General features: G+C 38.9%; 1 protein-coding gene across 3 annotated transcripts in view; it reads left to right on the top strand.

Annotated features, from left to right (window-relative positions):
- The window catches only part of RELN (reelin), a 251,068-nt gene that overhangs the window by 193,228 nt on the left and 39,843 nt on the right, over window positions 1-17,997 (top strand). For all 3 annotated transcript variants that reach the window (XM_015884323.2, XM_015884245.2, XM_032442336.1), the window contains exons 29-40: window positions 1,483-1,640; window positions 2,586-2,793; window positions 7,545-7,621; window positions 9,195-9,353; window positions 10,657-10,845; window positions 11,084-11,357; window positions 12,446-12,586; window positions 12,678-12,855; window positions 14,350-14,434; window positions 15,345-15,527; window positions 16,845-17,016; window positions 17,110-17,212. In XM_015884323.2, the coding sequence (XP_015739809.1) occupies window positions 1,483-1,640; window positions 2,586-2,793; window positions 7,545-7,621; window positions 9,195-9,353; window positions 10,657-10,845; window positions 11,084-11,357; window positions 12,446-12,586; window positions 12,678-12,855; window positions 14,350-14,434; window positions 15,345-15,527; window positions 16,845-17,016; window positions 17,110-17,212 (1,927 nt within the window). The remainder of the gene's footprint in view (window positions 1-1,482; window positions 1,641-2,585; window positions 2,794-7,544; window positions 7,622-9,194; window positions 9,354-10,656; window positions 10,846-11,083; window positions 11,358-12,445; window positions 12,587-12,677; window positions 12,856-14,349; window positions 14,435-15,344; window positions 15,528-16,844; window positions 17,017-17,109; window positions 17,213-17,997) is intronic.

Raw genomic sequence — 17,997 nt, 5'->3', positions numbered from 1 at the left:
GTCACTTGAATCAGATAAGCCATTTCAACAGGGTTAATTTTACAGCCCATCCTGGGCAAGGCCCTAGAAGGTTTGATTTGCTGTCTGCACCATCAGCAGTAGCCATACCCCTGTGCCTGCTGGTTCCTGTCCATCTCTCTCTCTGGGCATAAGTTCACATAGTACCCTAAGTTTTCAGTCCATCTTCCTGACACAATCTCCTCATCTCTAGGTCCCAACACAGAGTTTCATAATGTAGCATATTGCATAGAGGAGCTGGTGCCTCTGCTGCAAGGAGCTGAAATAGCAGCATGTACCATAACAAGTTTGTCTTTTCTCCAGTAATTAGCCAATAAAAGCAGGTGCCAAATTGCACAGATCTGACACCAGCTGATTTGATTTCCCCAAAACAAGCAGTACAGAATCAATAGCAGCAATCTGTTTGGCATTATGTTTTGTAACGTGATCAGGAATTAGAAGATCATGGTAATGTATTAAAAATGTAAGTACTGGGAGTATGATGAGTTGCCCAGCATGTTGAAAACTGTATTCATTTTGGCTCATTTTGAGGATCATGGTTATCTTGAGAGCATCCCATTTTATCTGTTGGTACAAATCACTTAGCACGCTGATCACCTTACCTACCAAATCCCAGTGAAAAGTTTCGTTTTTTGTTTTTGTTTTAAGGTGATAGGTATATTATACATAAGGCAAAGCAGAAGGAGAAGCAGAAAGGAGGATCTTGGTTAATCCATTGGAGTGACAACCAAATTTCAAGCCAATTCACCCCTCTGAAACACACATAAAATGATTTTTCTCTAACAAATTCCCGGTACAGTGAGTGGGACAACTGTAGTAACTTCGTGTTGGTTCATGGAAGTCTCTGGAGCAGTTTCAGTTGCAGAGATTAAAGATTAGATCACTGTTTTTAAGGATTTTCCTGTTGCCATCCAAGCATATCGTTGTATTTCTGTCCACATATTCTATAGGACCTTTTGTGTGACATTTTTGTAGATGGCAAATGATTTTTCTTACATCTAGTTTATTTGGTGTTGTTTTTTTTTACTCCTTTGAGCTGCATCATTGTCATTATTGAGTTATTTTCATAAGTACTGTAAGGAATGTATTTCTGGGATTTTAAAATGTTATTAGCAGTTTGGGTTGAACTGAGTACTGAAAGTCGTCTTCAGAGTCACATCTAATCTTCCACTCTGCTGATAAAACCGTGTAATCTGCTCTTTGCGTCACACCAGTGGATACAGGCCAGAAAAATAGAGGAAGTCAAAATACATCCCAAAAAATGTGGAAAAAATATGCATAAGTGAAGTCACGCAAGCTATGGGATGTCAGAAATATTTTCCAGGCATCCACCTGCATCTTATTTGCACATAGGCAATTTAGAATAAAAAAACTCTTTTTTCTCTTAAACAGTGAGCATAAAAGGTGTGCAGTAGGTTTGAAAGCTGGGAATAGTGATTCCATGTCATTATTGTCCCTTTGCAGTAAGACTCGATTCCGCTGGATCCAGGAGAGCAGCTCCCACAAGAGTGTGCCTCCTTTTGGTTTAGATGGCGTTTACATTTCTGAGCCTTGCCCCAATTACTGCAGTGGTCACGGGGACTGCGTCTCGGGGGTCTGTTTTTGTGACTTGGGCTACACAGGTAAGATGTTTTTTAGATAGGACAATGGTAAACACGGGCTGTGTTGCTGTTTGTAAGTCTAGCATCGTGTTTTTCCTCTCCAGTATTCTGGAAAAATACATGTTGACATAAATTTCATGGGCTGCCAGCAAGAATATTTCTGTTGAATAAAATTTAGCACAGGAGTCCAGTACGGATAAAATAGAGCAGCTGAGGACAGAAGACATCGGTGATGTTTCTGGCAACCACAGACTATGAGCATGGCCATCTGTATGAATGGAAAGGGACTAGCAGTAGAAGAGAAAACAAAATAAAATATTTTAAAGTAAAAAGTCTGTTTAAAAACCCTTGGACCATCTTCAAATGAATTGCTTCTGTTACTGAGTCCCCTGGCCATCAGATGGCATAGGACCAGGAAGGAACATATGTTCTGACAGGCCCTTCTGTGAAAAATTCTGCTCACTTATGGTTTCCGGGGCTTTTCTGCTGGAAGAAAAAAAGAGGGAAAAAAAATCCAAAACACAGAAACCACAAAAAACACATACTTAGTGAAAAAAAATAAAAAAAATAGAGATTGACACTGTCAGTTGCATACTGCACTCTTTGCAACCCTCTATACCAACAAAGCAATAAGCTAACATCATCTGTTCAATTTATTTAGGAAGGACTCTAAGAATTATATTTGTCTGTTTACATAAAATGGCTTATCTGTATAAGGCATGTGTTTTTTACGCAGTGAAATAAGCCATCTTAGAGTTTAAAGGATGAGGATTTACTACCAAAAAAAAAAAAATGGAGGGCTTGAAAAGGTACAATCCTCCCTTCTTGGTATTTTCTCAGGGAAAAGCACAGTACTTTCTCTTGTGTGGGTGCAATAGGACTGTCTGCCAGTTTTCTGTATCTGACCTTTGCTCTCTTCAGCACAGTTTCAACAAAGCATCTCCTGTATATTTCTTTTTCTTTAAGCATCACATGGGACCTGTGTACCTAATGTGCCTAACCACAGCGAGATGTTCGACAGGTTTGAGAGGAAGCTAAGCCCTCTCTGGTACAAGATAACAGGAGGTCAGGTTGGAACAGGCTGTGGTGTGCTCAGTGATGGAAAATCTCTGTACTTCAATGGACCTGGCAAAAGGGAGGCAAGAACTGTTCCGCTGGACACCACAAATATCAGGTCAGTCATCAGTGCTGCTTCTCATCTTTGTGTATCTCTGCTATTACAAGCATAGGCAAGAGGGTGTGAAATATTTTTCTGGCAATCACAACCTATACAAGAAATCTTAGAATGATAAGTTAATTTTCATTCATTCTGGGCTAGTACTTCCTTTTCTGGAAAGGGAAAACTTGGGTTAGAAACAGAATGCAGTAGCAGTACTTGTTAATCTTTGTAGGATAAAGGCCTTACAGTGTATTCCAGATGACCAAGCTGAAGATGTGGTCTTGAGACTGCACAAAAACTGAGAGCCTGTCAATAGCTGGACAGAAAAATTCCCTTTCCACTGGCTGCATTGAATTGCAACATGCTGATAGTGGAGCAAATGAGCTGCTGTTTACTTGCCAGATGTGAATTAGTCCACTTGTAAGAAGTGTAAAAAAACCGAAATATGAATTGTTTCTGTGCAGTCAAGAGGCTGACAGTCTTTCACCTCTCTCTGTGCTATCGCTGAATCCTGTTCCACTGGTAGTAATTATCCTCTCTCTCTCAAATTGTCTAATTGATTCATGTAATTAGGATAAACTAAGGACAATTATTTCTAACCATTATTTATCCTGGAGTTTGCTGCTCCTTTGTCCAGTCTCATGAAGGATCATGCATCTCAAACCTTGGCCACCCCACAATTATATCCATTAGTTTAGTAAAACATATGTCCCCTGTCAAATCCTGCTCCAAAAGCAAGTGATGCGGTGATTTTATTGCATTACATTATTTGTGGAAACATTCAGCGTGGCCACAAATTAGTATTCCCCCTCTTCAGCTCAGCCAAGCAGGGCTGCTTAGGGCAGGATGGGTGCTGTGGCTCACAGGGCATCCTTGGCTGCTCTCCAGCACAACGTTACACAGCAGCTGCTGCTTTTCTTCTTCTTCCTGCCTGACTGAAAAAGTCTTCTCTGACAAATATTTGATTCTCTTATATAAAAATTGCTTAATAATTAAAGTAATTTATTGTTTGACAAATACACTTTTGACAAGCGTATGTTTGTGTTTAAACTCTGGAAAGATCTGAACACATTTTCTGTTCCACCGTCCTTTTAACTCTCATGTTATTAGTACTGCAAAGTGTCATTCTAAAGTAACTATGCCATCAAGAAGTCTATGTTCACATGATGGTTTGAGGTTATTCCTTCATCCCTGGAGAAAGCTGTTGTACAAAGAAAAGTATTTTCTTTAGCTTTCAGATTACTTTGAAATCATTTTCAACGCCAGTTATTTTTATTAATAGATTTGCATTTTTATAGAGTTTGAACTACTTAAAACACCAGCAAAAGTACAATACTGAGTGATGCTTTTTCTGGACTTCCTTCAGACCATTTCCATTTTGCACAAGCACATCTAGGGCCAGATAGGGTATCAAAACTGCCCCCAGGGCCTAAATGACCAGAAATACACCTCCTGATGAAAGAAACTAAGATCCCCCTTCTGAGCATATACTCAGTGTGCTCAGAAGCTCAGTGACTGAGCTTCTCTACTGCTAAGACTGGTTGTTTTAGCAAATGAAACCAATGCTGATCCTTTCAGTAAGTATCACAGTGAATAGGCTAATTTCCTTCAGCAATTGAAATTTGTAGATGCATCCCTGAGCTGTTTGCTAGGGAGAAAAATCATCTCAAGCACAAATGGGACAAACGTGATTTTGTCAATTTTTTCTCAGTTTTCTTGAGCACAAGCTCTCAAGAGTAGGATCCACCTCATGTACATCATCCAGAACATAGGTACTTTAGATTACTGCAATTTCCCCATACTTCTTACATACTCAGAAGGGATAAATAACTACTTCAAAAGAGTAATGGAGTTAATCCCAAAATAGCATCCAGCAAAGGCCACTGCTTTGTATTCTGCAAGTTTGTATTTTTCCTTACTTATAAGGGAATAATGGGATGGTCATGTAAGGCATCGATATCCAGCCTTTAGACACCTTGTTAAGAAAACGTGAGTTCCACTTTAATGTTTGAGGCTGTCTGTAACATTATCTGGATAATTTCTCCTAGAAGCAAGAGCAGACTATGTTTGTTAGAATGTGAGGGGTTAACTGAAAAGCCCATATCCTAAAAGAAAATCATACTCCAGCCTAGAAATGCTTTCTGTTATTGGAGCTAAAATTAATGTCACTTGAAAGAGGAGATTAGAGTGAAGTACTTTTTCCCTTTTGGGTTTTTCTTTTTCTTTCTTTTTTTTTTTTTTTTTTTTTTTTTTGCATTCAGTAAAGCCTTGCGTAGAATTAGGTTATAATATTAGGGGTCATCTTAGCCCATGCAGAGTTACTTTTTACTTGTGAGTAGGTTTTTTGGCTAGGGGTGGTTTGGTTACTGAGTAAACAGGAGGAAAATATGACATACTGTTAGATATGTGGATTGAAGATTGTGAATAGGAGTGCTGAAACTCCTTCAGTAGATATTTAAGCTGCTTATTTTTGAAGTTAATAATGTTTTCCCAGACCTTTTAAGTCCTTGTGTCATAAAATCACGTATGGAATAGCAAAAAATAAAATAAAATAAAAATTGGAAAATGTTGCAAGACATTAAAGTTCTTTTTTCATTCTGAATTCCTGCACTCCCACATTTTTTGTGTTTGTATCATTCTGTTATGATTTATGTAAAGAACATAAATAATCTGATTCATTTTTGTAGGAAATGTTAAGACCTTTTCCTTCTCACCGTTATCTTCCTAATGGAGCAGAGAACACCAGGGCACAGTGCTCCTGGTTTACTCTTCTCCAGGGGGGTCAAGGTTTGTCAGCTCTTGGTGGTACTGTTAAAGGAGCAACCTAGAAGATAAATGCTAAACTCAGCTTTAAAGCTAAGAACTTGTAATCTAAAACTGAATCCCCAAAACTAGTGGCCATTAGCGTGCACTCTGTGCGTACACTGCGCTATCATATTCTGAAGCATTATGTGCCCTATCATCTTATTCCTTATGTAATTGATTACACTTTTTATAACAAACATAACGTCCCATAGTGCTAAGAGAAGACTGTCATTTTGCCCAAAATAATTTCTGCACCAAGCTTCAGAAATCCAAGTCTCTCCTTCCCTTTTGCATGGCCCAGTGCACTAAAGACATGATTTTGCCAGCAATATTGCAATCCTCTTGACTGACAGTACAATACCTGGATAGATTTTGATTATAGATGCCTCCCATTTTGATGGCCTTTTCTCTTCACTATCTATTCAGTGAGAGCAATCACACACATTGCCTACCTGGCAGCTCAAAAAAAACTGTGCGATATATATTTTTCCAAACAGCAACATCTGGCTTGTTAGCTGACTTGGCTTCCATCTGCATTACAGGCTCTGTTGCTAATGACCATGCAACCATTTCAGAGAGCTGTTTTGGGTCAAAATCTACCAGATCAGATGAACTGATTCACACTTCTGCAGAAAGAAGACTTTTTTTTTCATCATAGAAAAAAAACATTTTCAAGCTCTGAGACCACATCCTACTATTTTATGACCTGAATGCTGTCTCAGACAGTAAAGCTGCAGAAAACACAGAGACACTGGCTTAGCAGTGTAACACTGTGCACTATTCTGTTCTTGAGTTATGGAGTTATATTAAGAATGAGACTGATGAGTAAATTCTGGCTTGTTTTGTCCCTGTGGATATATGAAACATCTAACATAAGAAGCACCAATCTCAGTAACAGAACTGCAATGTGGTTGACTTTAGAATCAGAAAAGGGTTGTAGAAATGTATACATAGTGGTGAGAGATAGAAATTGGAATCATAGTTGCGTGTCACTGGCTCTGTCTGTAGTCCTGTGGTCTGTCTGTGGTTTTACTGATGTCAATACAAATCAGATCCAAATACTCTAAAGAGAAAAGAGTTTTCCTTGTGAGGAATTTTCTGAGTGACAATTCAAGCCTCATTTTTTCACACAGAGCCATAAATCCACCTTGAAAACTAGTACTGAAAATGAAGAAGCCATCTGCAAGTAGTGGAATTAACAAAACCTAGTTTCAGTTCATATTCTTCTCTTCCTCAAGCTTCTGCTTGGCAGTAAGCCCACATCTCCCCATGTGCTCCACAAAGACACCCCCCAGCACAAGAGACAAGCAATTGCTTCTCAAAAACATCAGTGAGTACTACCATAACACGGCAGGCAGGCATCAGTACAAGTCAAAAACTGGCTAGGAACCAGGAAGGAGAATGGCATTGCCAACTTTCAGTGTGTAAAAGCTCAAGGTGGAGATGATTCCAGAATCTCTGCTCAATTCTGACCCTGCTTCAGGTATGCATCGCAGATAACCCATGAAGAAAAGAAGTGAAAGGGTGGTGGCTTTCTTGGTCATCTCAATGCTCTTTACATTCATTATGACCAGACATGACTCAGACGAAGGTCAGAGAAACATAGTGAAATTTGATGAGTTAGCAACAGGACATTAATCAACAGAAATTGGTTTTATTAGCAAAACAGTGCACATCTAAGAGAAAAATGTGAACTACTCTGACACCACTGAGTCACAATTAAAAGTAACAATTCAGCAAGTGTAGTAAGGCATCATTGCAGACTGTGGTAAAATTGATAAGATTTTGGAGCACAAGGATGGGTTAATCATTGTTTTTAGGAATGACCAATGACATTGTCTCAAGGGATGTTGCAGCTTTAGAAGGATTTTAGAAAATGGCTTTGAGAAAAATCAGGGGCATGGAAAAAGTTCTATCAGTTGATGATTGCATTTCTCTTCTACGCTGATGTTTTTTAACAGGCTGGTTCAATTCTATGTACAAATTGGAAGCAAGGCTACTGGCAATTCCTGCAATAGACCAAGATCCAGGAATGAAGGTAAAGCTTCTTTTCCTTATAGTAAACGTTTTGTATCTAGAGTCTTCTATAGTGATTTCACATTTTACTGCCTTTACAAAATCAAATGATTGTTTCATTTGATTAGCTTGTCATTTTTCATAAACAGTAAGTCAACTTTGAATTTAAAAGTGTAATAATAATAATTTGCTTTTAACCCATATTTGCATTTGTATTTATTTTCAACATACCCAATGGTTTTATCAATAGCTATAGCTCTTTTGGATCTCCGTTGGTTTAAGAGAGATTGACAAGAATAGGTGTAATCACTTTTATTAAACTATTTGATAATGTTGGAAAACAGGTAAATTCACAAGTACACAAGTCTTCAGGTAAGAAAGAAGTGTGTATGAAATGAAATACGTGTGAAGAGATGTATGAAGAAACAGAGTATGTATGAAGAAAGTAAGTATGAAATGAAATGTGTTCATTGTGGAGAATGAATACATTTCAATTTCAGTATAAATTTTGCAGCTTCAGTTTCTGGCTTGAAGAGCCACGTGCCTGAAATTTTTCTTCATCTTTTCATCTCCATCAGAGGGTCTGATAAAAATTGCCTTTCAAACCATTCTTGTGCATAATTCACCTGAAGCTCAAAATTATAAATCTGCAGCTGAGAATTTTAGTATGAAGAAGTTGATCTCTTCCAGCTGCATCCTCTCATATTTTACCCTCAATCATAGAATTGCTGTGATGGAGACAGGACTGATATCTGGATTTGGGAGGAATTAGCAGAGTTTTGGGAGCAGTAAGGGGGTCTAGTTGCATGAAGAAAGATCAGTGGTGTTTAGTAGATATGTCACTTTGTTTTCCTCTCAGTATAAACCATTTAACATCAATGGACTGTTTCTTGGTGCATGGCATTTATATTGATACCAATTCAGAACTGTCATCATTCTTCTCTAAGTTGTATATAAGACACAAGAAAATCTGTTATTTGAAAGCACTCCAGAATTTCAAGAGGTGAAATATCCATAAGAAGTGCTTATTTCTTGCACTGTCCCCTGCAGTGAGCTCATAAATGACTTCAAAATTCTGCTACGCGCTGGTATTTACTATGCTGCGTGTAAGATATGAAAACTGTCTTAAATTATCTAAATATTAAGACAAATCGCTCAAGAATGCTTTGGGCGTTGTGTGGTGCTCCTTATTGGGAGCACAACTATCAGAATTACAACTTAGTGTCCCACGCAAATGGTGGGAATACTCCATAAAAAATGAATACTGATAATATTAAGAAAGTCACGTTATTCCTGTGGTTTCTGTGGTGCAACTATTAGTTTCACTGAAGTTGCAGACCCTTCACTAAGTTAGGGATTTTATCCTTTGGGTTTGGTGAAGACAAGCAATGTTATATGTGGCAGATGGTGAGACCATGTCATCTTCGCAATAGGACTTTGTTCACAAAATGCCTTTGGACCAGGAAATGATAAATGAAAATGGAAGGCACTGTCGCATCAGTGGTGTACGTTGGATGAGGGCTGGCAACTCCTGAGGAGCTGCCCTCTCTTTTCCACACAGCCTGACTAACTGCCTTACTTACTGTTAACTACAGGTCTCGTCGTTCAATACACAAATGATAATGGGATCACCTGGCATTTACTGAGAGAACTGGACTTCATGTCATACTTGGAACCCCAGGTTGTTTCAATAGACTTACCACGGGAGGCCAAAACCTCTGCCACAGCTTTCAGGTGGTGGCAGCCACTACACGGTACGCAACACCATCCTGCAGCACCATTCATTAAGTGCCTTTACCAACCCAGAAACATCAGTACTTCTCAATGTGGGCATGTTCTGCAGAAACCTCTGGTTACAGAAAATAAACTGAGGTGAACAGTTTGGATGCTGTAAGCACGTATTTAGACATTCCTCAGTCATTCTACAGACATGATTTTCTTCTATAGCACCTGAAAGTGCTAAGATATGAGGACTTACCTGAGTATAAAGTGGCCTGGCATGTAAAATGGCCTACACGTTTTCTCTCACTTTTTGTCTAATTTGGGAGGAGAAGCATAAATTGACCTTGAACTTCCCTGCATGGTGGCTTGCCATCTCCCTGAATTAACATCTCTACACCCTCAGACTCCTCCTGTCATCTTTTGTACCTTCAAAGCCCACTCAAGTATTTCCTGCATACTTAGATGAAAGTAATGCCATGGTGCTTACTGGTATCAACAGCTCCTCCCTTGCACTGCAGCACATTATTACAATTGTAAGTGTCCTTATTAAATTTTTTACCTCTGTGAAAGGCAGGAGCTCTGGATCCCTGCAGGTGTTACTCAGGCATATAGCAAAATGTATTTTAGCAGCAGTTCCTTAGGGGAAGAAAAGAACACATCTTACATTCATGTAATTATGGTACAGAGCTTGGCCCTATCACTCATTACCTGTATTCCTCACAGTGGCAAGACAAAAGTCCTGGCACGTCACTGTAAACTCACAGGTTATCAAGAAGCTCCTTCCTTCTTCTTCTGTAAGAGCACAATAATGACTGTACAGTAAAATGACATTTTCAGCTTGCTAGTAGGAAGGTGAATTGAGATGAAAGACTGGAGAAATGTGTTGAAGATTATGATTGTAGGACAGAAAGATGATTCCAGGAAGGAGAAGGTGAACAGCATCTCTTTGATTGTCTCCTGTATCCTCCTATATCAAGAGCTTTTAATATTTTCCCGTGTGCACAACCCTTTTCCAGTCAAAGGGTATTTGGGGAGCTAGTCAGAGGCCTTTCTGATTTAACTGTGAGGAATGGCAGGAAAGTTGTGACCCATAAAATGAAAATCTTCAGTCTGAGGGCTCATTCAGGCACAAGGACAGTATGTGATGATTAAGGCACTGAAGCTGAAATAGAAACATAATTCAGACTCCAGGTTCCTCCTTAAGAAAGGTGTTAAACATGTTTAGCACTGGTCGGAGTATGTGACTGACCACAGTTCACTATGTCAGTGCAGGATGTGGGCTTAAAAAAACCCAGATCTATGACTCCACTAACTCACCCATTCTGCTTTTTACAGGAAAATATTCAGCTCAGTGGGCTTTGGATGATGTGCTTATAGGGATGAATGACAGCTCTCAGACTGGCTTCCAGGATAAATTTGATGGAACTGTGGATTTACAAGCAAGCTGGTACAGAATACAAGGAGGTCAGGTAGACATCGACTGCCTATCTATGGATACAGCTCTCGTGTTCAGTGAAAACATTGGTATGTGTCACCAAGTACTGATAAATTTGTATGTGTTTATTTTATAAATTATGTATGGGCCGTGTTTTGCAAGATGGGAGGTGCAGAGAAATGTGAATATATTCTTATCTGCAGGACAGGGAAGCTGAAAAGAAGGTGAAAAAGCAGATAAAAAATCTGAACAAAAGTACTGGAAGCGTATGCATAAGGCGTACAATTTTATATATATATGAATATATTTTGTTCTCTCTTTTGTCAGAAAAACCTCGTTATGCAGAAACTTGGGACTTTCACGTGTCAGCCTCTACTTTCCTGCAGTTTGAGCTGAGCATGGGATGCAGCAAGCCATACAGCAATTCTCATAGCATCCACCTGCAGTACTCTTTAAACAATGGGAGAGACTGGCACTTGGTGACAGAGGAGTGTGTGCCTCCAACGATTGGCTGTCAGCACTACACTGAGAGCTCCATCTACACTTCAGAAAGGTTCCAGAACTGGAAGAGAATTACAGTTTATCTTCCACCCATAACCAAGTGAGTCCTGTTCTGGAGTTTAGCATGAATACAGAGTTTGCTGTTCTAATTTGAGTGAACATCCGCCATCTTGGGAATTTTCTGCATGTCTTTTAAATTATTAAATGTGTGTTGTCACGCCATCAGAATTCTAAATTCAGCTTCAGAATATTTCATCAGATGTAATGTGAGATGCAGGAACTTAGTAAGTAACAAATTTGGATTAGTGAATTTGTAAGTCTTGCCCCTATACTATGGCAGCAAGAACAAGATTGCTAAACCAAGCTTTTCTAACATCTATCCAGTAAAAAACAAGAATTAATGCATTTACCCATCCTCTCATATAAAGGTGTTTTCTGTTATTGCACATAAGTAATAGGGTTATTTGTCATTCAAGATTTAGGCACATTAATCAGAGTATTCAGCAAGTCAAAGTGCTTGTTACTGGATGTGCCACCTTCACACTTTTAACTAGAATCAGAGTTCTGCCTGCCTCCTGGTGATATAATCACATCATTGTAAATGAACACGGCAGACAAGCTGGCATCCGTCTTTCTGATTAAAACCATGCGCTTGTTCAGAAATAACAGATGACAATAATCTTACTTACCACTAGTCTGCGTATTTCTATAATTCTTGACAGGTCTTTCCCCAGCATTGTATATTCCACCACCTAGAAAATAAAGTGGTTAAAATGGACACATAGTAGAAAAATTGGGACTAGGATTCACATCTTAGTTTCTAATCCCATAGTTCATTCCTCAAGGTCATCCTCATCTTCTTCCAAAGAATCTTACAGATATAAAGATATCCTGACCCTGTAAAAGTCAGTGGGTATTTTGCTATGCAGTGGTCTAGGGTCAGCTCCACAGAAAGTCATAGAATCATAGGATCTTGGGCATCTTCCTTTAGATCTGCTGGATTTTGACTGAAAAATCACCTGAGAAATTGAAACTTCAAATTTCAGCTAGGCTATAAATGTTCTGAATGCAAAGTGTTGTGCTTATTAAAAAGATTTTATTCTCCTGAAATCTACAGGACTTTATTATTTATGACCTTATGGAGCAACATTTTGTAGCCTGAAATGCATTCACTCTGTTTTCTTCTAGCTCTCCCAGAACACGGTTCAGATGGATTCAATACAACTATGCTTCTGGTGTTGATTCTTGGGCTATTGATAATGTGGTGTTGGCTACAGGATGCCCTTGGATGTGCTCAGGCCATGGCATCTGTGATGCAGGTCACTGTGTGTAAGTAGTGACTTGCTTTACATGCTTTATATAAAGATATGTTTTACTTAGGCCAGATGGATAATACCTTTTCCTCCAAATTTGTTGCTAGGTGTGACAGAGGCTTTGGTGGTCCGTACTGTGTCCCTGTCATTCCTCTGCCGTCTGTCCTGAAGGATGATTTCAATGGTAACTTGCATCCAGACCTTTGGCCTGAGGTCTACGGTGCTGAGAGGGGAAACCTGAATGGTGATACAATCAAGTCTGGAACAGCTCTCATTTTTAAAGGGGTCAGAGATTCATTACATTGAGAAAAAAAAAAAAATAAAGAAAAGTTGTAAACCAATAGAGTTAAGAAGAAAGAATAAATTTTTTTGTTGTTTCCCCCAAAAGTTTATTTCAAAGTCTTTAGGCTAGAATTTGCTATTCATTTTCCTTGTGTTTTTCTGCTCTAAATGTGCACAATGTTTGTCCAGGTTGTTTTTATGAGCTTTTTGTTTTGTTTTGTTTTTGTTTGTTTGTTTGTTTTTACTATACCTTTTATTCATGTTGTAAATTCCTCCTTACCTTCTGAAGGAAAAGAATGAAACTGTGCAGTTGAGTTTCTTGAGGCCAAGTGAGTGATACGGAAATACAGTACACATTACAATCAGTAATGTCTCTGTCCTGAAATAATTTGACTGTCTTTTGAATATTCTGAATGACATTACTCACTGTAGACTGTGTAGTCAATGTGTAGTTAGAATATGTTTTACTTAGCTATATTTTTGTGAAGTTTTCTTTGTGTTTTTTTCTTTTTAACAAAAGGTCTCAAAAATCAGGAAATATTGTGTTTTCTGAAATTATCACTTCTTCAGCAAACCAGAGAAATATCTGTATCCTTGAAAGGCTTTTGTTCAAATAAGTACACAACTTTTAAGTTCCCACGTGAGATTTTTCACTTGACACGGTAATTTTGGGTGGCCCTGAAAAGCAAAGTTTAAAAACTTTAGGTGTAGAAATTATTTCTTTTAATAAATGTCCTTATGAAACCTAGAATCCAGTTCAACCTTTTTAGCTATTCTAAATCACAAATCAGAGGATGTGAATTGTCTAAAACTTGCATTGGTTGTTCCTGCAGGTTGTTCCCTGGGGAAGGGGTCTGAGAAAGAGGGAAGCTCTGTGAGGTGGAGTTTGCTAGATTTCTGCAGAACAGGGATCAGGTCTGTCTCTAGGATCCATAAAACACTGAGCTCATCAGTAGAGATGGACAGGACCTTAGGGGTCACTATGACATATCCTACCTGCTCCCTGTCCTTACTAAGGGAAAAAGAACACTCCCTCCTTAACTCTAGAGGTTATTTGTACAAAGATATTTTCTGAGGTACAGAAAAGAGTCTCCTCCTAGAGAAGATACTTACTACCTGGAAATTAGAGTGCTTGGCTGCTGTGTAGTATAATGAAAAAATGTTTATATGGCTCAGTGTCTGAGTAAGTCAGCTACAGTGATTGCAGATCAGAAGACATCCTGGTGGTTAAGAGCATGAGCTGAATGAGCTGTACCTGTGTCTGTACCTGAGCACGTAGCTGTGTCTCTGGTGGTTGCAGACCCTTATCTAGCACCTGCCATTATTATACTGATGCTATCACTATCACCATTAGTAGCCTGAGAGAAAGTGAGGCACAGAGAGCTCTTCTTTCACTGACACAACAGTCAATAACAGACAGCATCCAAAAAACAGTAAGCTGCGGAGAATCTTTGATGGTGGGAACTGTGATTCACACTATGCATTCTGTATTTGCAGGAGGGACTGAGAATGCTGGTTTCAAGAGATCTAGATTGCACTAACACTGTGTACATCCAGTTTTCATTTAAGTTTATAGCCAAAGGTAAGATCACTGTTGATCTCTTCTGTTTCCAATGTTGATGTGGTACTGATGCTTATTATAATATCTGGTACCTTGGAACAACAAGCAAATAAAAAGTTAGTTTATAGATGACAGCAATCTGAGAGGAAGCGTCATTCAGTCTGGGGATAGGAACCCCCTACAGAGAGATCTGGACAGGCAGGATCACTGAGCTGAGGCCAATGGGATGAAGTTCAACAAGACCAAATGCCAGGTCCTGAACTTCTACCATAGCAGTGCCAGGCTAAACATGAGTCCAGGTGGCCAAGAAGGCCAGCAGCATCTTGGCTTGTATAAGAAAGTGTTGTCAGCAGGATCAGCAAAGTGATTGTCCTTGTGTACTCAGCAATGGTGAGGCTGCAAATTGAGTAGTGTGTTAAGTTTTGGGCTCCTCACTACAAGAAAGGCACCGAGGCTCAGGAGCATGTCTAGAGAAGGGCAACAGAGCTGCAGGGGGTCTGGAGCACAACTCTTATAAGGAGCGGCTGAGAGAACTGGGATTGTTCAATCTGGAAGAGGAAGCTCTCTACAACTGCCTGAAAGTAGATTGCGGCGAGGTGGGGTTCAACCTCTTCTCCCTGATAACTAGCAAGAGGACGAGAAGGACTGGCCCTAAGTTGTGCCAAGGAAGGTTCAGGTTGGATATTGGGAAAAATTTATTATATAAAACAGCGGTGAGACACTGGAACAGGCTGCCCAGGGATGTGGTTGAGTCATACCTGGAGGTGTTCAAAAAACATTTAGATGTTCTAATAAGGAACATGGTTTTGTGAGGAAATATTGGTGGTAGGTGGATATTTGGACTAGATGATCTTGGAGGTCTTTTCCAACCTTAGTGATTCTGTGTTTCTATGATTCTAATTAACATAAATATATGTCCTTCTCATTCCAGGTACCCCTGAGAGGTCTCATTCTATTCTACTGCAATATTCTGTCAATGGTGGCATCACTTGGCATCTGATAGATGAGTTTTACTTCACACAGACTACAGATGTTCTCTTTATCAATGTTCCTCTGCCCTACACAGCCCAAAGCAATGCAACACGTTTCAGACTCTGGCAACCTTATAACAACGGTAAGGATCAATGCCTGTGGGTTACCATATCTACTTGCAAAGCTCATGTCTGTAATGGGCTGGACTTTTGGACTCAGAAAGAATAGAAACTCTCAAATCTTGTTGTCTTATATTTCAAGTACTTCAGTTAAAATTGTCGAAAGATTATATTTACAGTTCTTCTAGAGCTTCTGTATGTTTTAAAGTTGAAGTGCCTTAACCTAATACCTTTGATGGTATGCAGCTTTGGTTCTGAAGGTCTTGGGAAGTCAAGCAGCAGCAATAACGTTCACACATCCTTCTCATTATTTTTAATGCACCTGATTTTCATTTACACTTAGGCTTCATTACAGTGCTCAAATTATAAAATGTGTCCCAAGTGTAAACGGGAATTGGGCCTACCTTGCTTGGAATTAACTAGGCATTAAAAGCACATTTAGAAAGAGAATGCACCGAGCAGTTAATCTTTGGATTAAATTGTAAAGGACTGTAGAAAACCACGAGAGGAACATAGCTAATTTCTCCTGATTAGAGGACATGTGCCAGCTGAAGAAAACTCTCTTCTGCTCTCTGTTCTTCTGAATATCTCTTAGCAGAAGCTGGCATTAAGGACTGTTAAGAATTCCAACAACCATTCAGACCTGGTGATAGAGAAATTATTTATGCCACTCAGGCAAATGCCTAGTGCAGCTCTAACAAGCAAATTGAAATCTAGGCCTGAGAATCCAGTTCCAGTTCATGTTTCCAATGGTCTTACCTGAAACTTTTAACTAATTTTTTCTTGTAAAAAGGATTTTCATTTAAAAGAAGACCTTTAACTTTCTCTGAGCAGCACAACGATTTTTAGACAGATTGAAAAAAAAAAAAAAAAGAAAAGAAAAGAAAAGAAAAAACACCAAAAAAATACAGTGCCACAAAAGATCTGGCATCCAATCATTCCACTCCAGTTTGAAAGCACCAGTTCTGTAACACATTCAAATTCATGATCCATTTGAAAAAAGGTCAATTGGAGTTTTCCTCTCTCAAAGAGCTCTTGGCTGCCAAACATGGCTCATTTAGATGATGACACTGATGCTATGATTTCAAAACAAATGTGATTTCAGCAGAAGATTGACTCAACGTAGTTTTTTCAGCCTTCAGTTAGTTGAGACTTCTATAAATTTTAGAGGAATAAAGTTTAATTTGGTTGAGCAGTATGGGGACTACGGAAAGACTGCATATGAAGTCTCTCCTTTAGCACCTTTATTTTCAATTTATTTCATAAATACAGGCTATTAATCTACTTTTTAGTAGTAGTTTTATTAAGTTTTAATGGAAGTGTTCTCCTTTTCTTTGTAGGCAAAAAAGAAGAAATCTGGATTATAGATGATTTCATTATTGATGGAAATAATCTGAAGAATCCTATTATACTTCTGGATACCTTTGACTTTGGTCCCAAAGAGGACAACTGGTTTTTCTATCCTGGGGGAAACATTGGGCTTTATTGCCCATATTCATCTAAGGGAGCTCCGTAAGCATCTCAGCAATAAATTAGGGGAAAAAGAAAAAAGAAAAAGACTGGAATAAACTGATTCTAAGATATTCCTTTCTTCTTGTTTCACAGGGAGGAAGATTCAGCTATGGTATTTGTTTCAAATGAAGTTGGAGAACACTCCATTACAACAAGGGATCTGAGTGTAAATGAAAACACTATAATCCAATTTGAGGTACTTGTCCTCAGAAAGTTACTTTGCATTTTAGTCTAGGAATTCTGGTTGTCCAGGCTCAGCTCTTTGGTGTATTTGTCCAGCTATTATGATTACGAAGCAGAGATGTCTCTCTAATTTTCTTTGTAAATGCTTTGATATTACTTTCCCTCTTGTAGATGTATCACAAAAATTTATCACAGAGGGAAATTTCTGCCTCAAAGTCTCCTGTTTTCTTATCTAATTATTATTTTGTCCATGCATATATACTTGCACTGTTAACATAACACATACTACATGCTGGAAATTCCCCACTGGTAGACAAGATGATGAGCACCGCAGTACAGTGAAGGTGTAGATTGCCACTTCACAACCTGCTCAGGATAAGTGTAGTTGTAGTATTTCCATGATCTGACCCAGTGGAGAGCTACAACTTTATGTCTGTCACTAGAAATTATTTTCTTACAGGCTGGCTTTTCTGTGCTGGCTGTACTCTGTCAGAAAGCCAAGCTTCAGCTTTCCTTTTGCTTCCCCCTGTGCTTTCATTGAAGCTCCCGTGGAAGCTGTTCTTTGCCACAACAGTGTGAATTCATAACTTCCTAGGAAGTAATCTAAGTGTCATGAATAAGGAGCACATTTTTTGTGCTTCCCATCAAGCCATTAGAAATCAGAACATCCAACGACAACACATAGTCTAAAACTGTGTTTCTGGTTTATCCTAAAATCTAAACTGCACATTGGTTAGAACAGATACTGATAGAAGTACTCTTTTAGCCTATCCTGTACTTGTTTAGGGAAGTCATTAT

This window comes from Coturnix japonica, chromosome 1 (assembly GCF_001577835.2).
Source record: "Coturnix japonica isolate 7356 chromosome 1, Coturnix japonica 2.1, whole genome shotgun sequence".
In the NCBI taxonomy this organism is placed as follows: Eukaryota; Metazoa; Chordata; class Aves; order Galliformes; family Phasianidae; genus Coturnix; species Coturnix japonica.
The sequence above is the reverse complement of the archived record's forward strand: the minus strand, read 5'-3'. Positions and strand labels throughout refer to the sequence as shown.